This window comes from Corvus brachyrhynchos, unplaced genomic scaffold (assembly GCF_000691975.1).
Source record: "Corvus brachyrhynchos isolate BGI_N302 unplaced genomic scaffold, ASM69197v1 scaffold219, whole genome shotgun sequence".
Taxonomy (NCBI): domain Eukaryota; kingdom Metazoa; phylum Chordata; class Aves; order Passeriformes; family Corvidae; genus Corvus; species Corvus brachyrhynchos.
The window spans coordinates 931,699-938,261 of record NW_008240034.1 but is presented as its reverse complement, the minus strand read 5'-3'; the positions used below and the strand labels follow the sequence as shown (position 1 = coordinate 938,261).

General features: G+C 54.9%; 1 protein-coding gene across 1 annotated transcript in view; it reads left to right on the top strand.

The window, feature by feature from the left end:
• Positions 1–84: 84 nt before the first annotated feature.
• The window catches only part of LOC103622123 (guanine nucleotide-binding protein subunit alpha-11), a 30,715-nt gene continuing 24,236 nt past the window's right edge, over positions 85–6,563 (top strand). The window contains exons 1-2 of the mRNA XM_008641023.2: positions 85–263; positions 3,726–3,730. Of these exons, the coding sequence (XP_008639245.2) occupies positions 85–263; positions 3,726–3,730 (184 nt within the window). The remainder of the gene's footprint in view (positions 264–3,725; positions 3,731–6,563) is intronic.

The following is a 6,563-nucleotide window of genomic DNA, read 5'->3' as shown; positions in this document are numbered from 1 at the left end:
TCCCCCAGACAGCCCCCTTCCCCCGGCCCCCCGGTCGCTCTAATCCGATTTCTCCCCATCATCATCTTGGTGGGCATCCCCGTCATGGCCGTTCTTGTCCTCCTTGGAGAGGTGAGCCTGCGAGCCCAGGGCCGACAGCGACAGGAGCCCGGTGCCGGCGCTGACGGCGGGGAGGGACGGGGGCTGGAGCCCCACGGGGAGCGGAGTCAGAGGCAGAGCGAGGGCTTGGAGCTGCGACAGCTGGTGAGCTTGAAGCTGCTGCTGTAGGGAACGATGGACAGACACAGAAACACAACGGGGGTATTGTCATTTTGGGTGCACTTGGACCCCAAACCAAGAGCCTGGACTGGCCAGACTGTGCCAGCAATCAACCTTAAACCAGGGACCTCAGGGTGCTGGAGAGCATTGCAACCTCAGGGTTGGGTAGGAAAAGATTTCTCGAGTCCTGCTGCTGTGACAGCCTCAAGGGAAGCCTCAGCAGTGTCCCCAGCAGGACACACAGCCCATACCCCACAGGACATCTGGCTTCAGGCTCTGGCATGTCCCAAGGCTGCAATTAAAGCCCTCACTCACAACCTTAACCAAGAGCAGATGGTGTTTTCATGCCAAGTACTTACTGTGGTTCCTGCTCAAAACCAAAGCTCCTCTCCCTGCACCCTGCTGAGGCAGAGCAGGGATCCCTGCTCCCCTGCAAACAGCACAGCAAGCTGTGGAACCAGCCCTGTGCCAGCATGGCCAGCCCAGCCTTGCAGCCTTGTCCCTGCAGCTGCAGCACCATAGCAGGGGTCCCCGATGTCCCCAGGTCAAGAATCCACAGCCCAGCTCTGTGTCCAGGCCAGAGGCCTGGATCCCCACCCCTCCCAACCCAAACTAAACATGCATCACGTACACGGATGATGGAGTTCAGTTCTGGCGCCGTGACCTGCTTGGCCCGTTCAATGGCTCCCAAGACTTGCTGCTGATGCTGGCGTGGAGAAAACAGAGGAATTTGGGGTCACTGCTAGTGCCACAGGGAAGCAGAACAGGGACCCAGTCCACACAGGCTGGTTACCCCACAGCTGGAGACACCTGCACACACTTCACCTGTGACAAGGGCCTCACACGCAGCAAGGAGCGGGGAAGGAAACACATTTGTCTCATCCATTTCCTCACCACAGCATTAAGCAGCTCCCCTCTTACTCCCACCCTCCTCCTGCTCTGCACACATCCAGAGAGATCCTTGGCCAGAGGTGGGCAATGTCTCTCATCCTGCCACCCTTCAACTACACAGACTGTCTAACAAACAAAACAAGCCCTGAAATCAGAAGCTTTTGGGAAGCTCCACAGTCCTTGGGACACACGCTGGATGCCAACTGCAGCAGCAGCTGGGTGCTCCAAACAGAGGCAGAAAAAACGGCTGTATCACATACTTTAAAAGAAAATGAAGGACAACACTGTACTTGCTCCTTGCAGAGCACAAGGTCTCTGAACACCAGGCCTCTCCACTGCACTCCAGCAAGGGGATTTTTCTTTTCATTTTGGCAGCAGGACAGGGTAAGGATTGCATTAAGATGCAAAAGATTTAGCTGGGGCTTAGTTATTAGGCAGCTCTGATCTGATCAGAGACTTTGTCCATCCTAAGAACAGGTGGGTGGGAGAAACAGAACCTGTGCCCTAAACCCAGTGCTGACCCCAAGCAAGAAGCCTCCAACCCCCAAAGAGCCAGGAGAACTGCTCAGAGCTCAGCCTCCATGGGGAGACAGAAGATACGGCTCTAGAGGTGCTTAATCTTCCCCCCCGCCTCAGACAGCAACTCCCAAGCACCCCCTCCACCAATTAATTTCTCTGGGGAGTGGGAGGAGCCCATCAGCTGCATTAATGAGGCAGAGGAACCAGATCTCAAAGAGGAGCCATATGGAGGTATTTTTTTAAGGGTCCTTCTCCCCTGATTAGCACCCAAAGCTCCCACTGCCCCTGCAGACATGGCTGATGGCTCACGAGCCCCAAGCCGGCGCAAAAAGGAGGGGAGCCACAGGCAGGAGAAAGCAGGACCAGCTTTGTCTCCAGCTGCCACCAAAGGGATGGAGGGCACACTACCCACCACACAGCGCTCGGGGAGCCAACACTGCCTTGAAGGGCTGGTCCCCATGCAGGAGGTGAGAGCAAGCAAGGAGGTTTCCCAGCCCAGGGTGGGGAGCTGCCTGTGCTGGAGGGCTGTAACATCTCGCTGGCTGCAGAGGGACAGTGGCCTCCATGCCAACAAACCCCCAGGCTGGGGGACTCACCTCTTGTGAAAGGTAGGGCAGAACCTGTGCACAAATCCCGTTTAGCCTCTTGACGATTTCAGCCTAAAAAGGTGGGGGGGGGACAGAGAGGAAAGGTCAGGCAGCTCGGGACTGAGCACCCACAGCACCAGCTGCCCCACATTCCCCCTCCCTTGGGAATGGCCCTAGAAAACCCACTCTCCTTGGAAAGATGCTGGCAGCATGCTGGTGCCGTGGGGATCACCTCGCCCCCCGAGGCTCCTCCCTGCACAGTTAAATGAAAGGATGCTGCTGACTGCCAAGAGCAGATTTTCAATATTCCCCTTCCTCTCCTCTGACGTTCATTTAACAAATTGGGAGCAACTAGAGAGGAAAGTTACTGCAGAGCCAGGTGGGGATGTGCTGAATTACATTTGCCATGTGGACACAGACACACACACAGCTGCTTGGCCCTCTCAGGCTCCCCCTCCCCAGCTGAGCTGCTGGACTGGGGCTACTGGGGGAGACCAGAGGGGCTGGGCAGCTTCCTCACTACCCTCAAACCAGCAGTGGCAAATTCTGGGGTGTTAAATGCTTTTCTCCTGGCAAATAGTGAAGCTACCAGTCCTTTGTAAGTTACTTTCCAAAGGAGTCGAAATACAGAGCCAAAGGGTACAGGCACACACTAAAACCAGCTGAGGGGACCCTACTAGCACCACAGGGAAGCAGATGAGGCTGGGAGACATTCGTGGGACAGCAGTGAGGATTCGTGGCTCAGATTCTTCGACAAGATTCAGGTTTTCCCAGGGAAGCCAGTCTCATGGGCTTAGCAACAAGGGCAATGGGATCAGAAGCACCAAGTGCCTTTGTGGGGAACAGAACTGTGCTAAGAGGCTTAAAACTGAGCCACGACACACAGCTGACTTTGTGACTGGAGCTGGAGCCAGATAGAGACAGGCTCAGAGGAAGCTCATGTTGTTAACACCACAGGTAATTAGTCACTGGGGATAATTAACAACTTAACCACCAGTAAGGGTAATGAGCAAACTTATCCAGGCTGCCACAGAGTCTCCAAGCCGCACCTCCAGACCCTGCCTGCACTGCCCTGTCTGGTGCTCATATATCTGTTCAGGCCCTGGGGAGAACCACAGCATGCCCAGAGCCCAGGATGGGAGCTCCCAGGTCAGCACTGTGATCCTGAGAAGTGGGGGGGCCTGCATTTTAAAGGCAGCTCTGACATTTTACAGGCTGACAGCATTTCTAGTTCCTGAAATGCAACTGAAGTGACAGAGGGCAACACAGAGCAGACAACGCACCTTCCCCAGCACTTGGAGGTGCTCTCCCCCCTACCTGTTTGTGCATTTCAATATTCAGCCCGTAGGACATCTCATAGTACTGTAGAGCAGGAGAGAAGAGAAGAGAACAAAACAAATTGTAAGTCAAGTCTCTGCCAGGTCAGTGCTGGGAGCCACCACTGCATTCCTGGCAGAGTTTTCTACAAAGGCTGGGCAAGGAAGGAGAGCAGAGGCCAGCCCTAGAAACGGAGACAGCAGGAGGCAAGCACAGAGACCCCCTCCAGGTGCTCCCTGCCCACCCTGCTCCAGACCTGGAGATTTGCCCCACACAGCTCCCCTCATAGACACCTTCCCACAGTTTGCACCAAGGTGAGAGTGAGTCAAACCTGGAAAAAGGCTCAGGGCTCCAGACTTCCCTAAGCACAGCCAGGAGAGAGGCAGCCTGGCTCTGTGAGCTTTGCCTGGCCAGTATCCTAAAGCCGACATGAGTGCTTCAGCAGAAAATGGGAGAGACCACAACTGGACTTCATCTAGCAAGTAACACATCCAGCTGCGCACAGCTCCAGCTGTTTAGGAAGGAGTTATGTGGAAACCTCCCCCCTCCACACACAAGAACAATCCACCCAGAAAACCCCTGCACAGCAGCAACAGGGAGCTACAGACAATCTATTGGCAGAAGCAGCTAATTCCTGACCCCTGGAAGAAGCTGTTATAAGGCTGAGGTTTTGAGAGTTTAGAAACCTCCTCCTGCAGCCTGCAATCCTGATTCTTCCAAAGGGAAAAGAACAATCCACATCTGTGCTCATTTAACTGAAGATCACTGGCATCCTGGTACCGACGCCACAAGGCTACGAAGCGCCCGGCTTGGTATCAGAATGATCTCAGCCTGCTGCGGGCTCTCGAGGCTTCTTTGCATTCTGAAGACCGAGCAGGAAGCAGGAGCCCGTCCCCCAAGCTGCCAATTGTGACTTATTCAAAAATCAGAGTCCGGCTCAGCCACGCAGAGAAGGCAGGAGCTGCTGCGCCTGCAGAGCCTCCAGCGCTGCGCCACGAGTAACAGCCCTTCCCCTCTGCTGCTGACAGCAACCTGAATCAATTCTGGTGACTGCCAGCATTAAGGAGGGGAAAAAAAAAAATGTATCTTGGCCACTGCTGGAGATGAGGGTTTCTGTGCAGACTGAGAGGCACAGGAAGCAATTGTTTACCAGTGAGAACTTGAGGGCTTCCCCATTAACACACCAGGAAAGCTGTGACCTCTTCTCCTTGTCCCTCGCCCCAAACACACCTTGCTTCCCACAGCCTCAGAGTCTGAGCACAAGGGCAGTAGAGAAAGATGGAGGGGCCAGCTCCCTTATTTCTGGTTTTAAAGTCTTAACTCTGCTCTGAAGAGCTGCTCTATTAATTTCTGCATCTTATCTCTTCCTTCCAGGGCAGGTGCAGCAGCTGGCAAGCAGGAACAGCAGCTGGCAAGCAGGAGCCAGCTCATCTTCATGGACAGTATTGCAGCCTCCTGTTAACTCCATGATAGGAAAGGAAGAGACCACAGCCCTGCCTGGCCATCCCTCCCCTCTGCTACAAGGGCTCTTCCTCACCCTGCTCACCAGAACATGGCTGTTTCCTGGCAGATTTCTACTTGGAAAGCCACAGCTAAGCCTGCTGCCCACATGTGGCACCATTTCTCATGCCTTTACCAGGCACTGCCCTGGGACTTGCACACCCTGTGCTGGGACACACATGCCAGCACTCAGCACCACGGCTTAGCAAGGCTGCAGGGTCACCAGAAGGTGCACAGGGTTTAGCCCTTGCACAGAAGCTGGGTTCTGCTTCTAACTCCCGCTTGGGCTTGTGGGTTTCCCAGTTTCCTGACTTCTCAGAGCACTGCTTTGTCTCTCACTGGCCATGACCCTCCCAGAGTCCCCGAACACCTGCACACCAGCACCTTCTCAAGTGTGTAGGAGCTGTCACTTCCCCTGGGCATGGGGAGCCAGGCCAAGGACCCATCAAGCAATCACCCACCGGGCCCCATTTTCTACATCAAAAAACTCCCTGCCACCCCGCATTTCAACAACCCACTGCATGCAGCCAACACAAAACAGCCCCGTTTTCAGAAAAAGCCAGTTCCAGCCGTGCTGAGAGCCCTGGAGCTCTGCGGGGCATGGGCTCCTTGCCAGGCAGAGCCCAGGCACAGGCACCTGCTGGTGTTGCCACCCACACACTCTGCTCTCGGGCTGGTCCTTACCATGACGTAGTGACGCTGCATCTCCGATTTCTCGCTGGCTAGTTTGTCACATTCCAACTTCAAGCTGAAAAGCCAGAAAACAGTAAGAAAACCACAAACAGGAGGTGAGAGAGTTGATCGCCACAGAGCAGCTGCTTCCTGCACGGCCTCGTCCCAGCCAGGCTGGATTCTTGGACATCACTATCTGGACTTCAAGGGATGGCCAGAGCCCGGCCAGGCTCTGCTGGCACAGCAGTGACCACACAGAGCCTGCTCTCACTATCTCAGCTGGAGCCCCACCAGCACACATTCAGAAGGACACAAGGCTATCCACCAGCTGAACACTGACCTCCCTCAGGCAAATCCATTCCACAGGAAGCAGAATGCTGGGTAGAAGCAGAGTTGGCTGCCCAGGGAGGGGTTTGCCTTTCCTCAACAGATCGCTGGCAGCTGGGGACAGATTCTGGCACAGAACCTGTCTGCAGCACTCGAGAGATGTTCCAATACAACATCAAAACCAAAGCCAGACCCATTTCTGGATGGGGGCAGGGGGGAGGCCCAAATGCAGCACATCCCCCCAGAAGCAAGAATTTTTCCTCTCTCCTAGATTCTTCACACCCTTCAGAGAAAGTGCCGCAGCTCCCAGTGTTTTATGAGACTCCAACTCACCAGCCGAGCAACTGCAGCCAGCATGTGCTGTGGTTTTATGTTTCAAACAAGAAACAGCTTCACCTACACAAAACCTGCTCCTTCTTGAGCAGATTAAGTCCAAGGGGGTGGAGCGGCGTGGGGGGAAAGCTTCCCTTTCCGCAGGGACGTTCCTTCGGC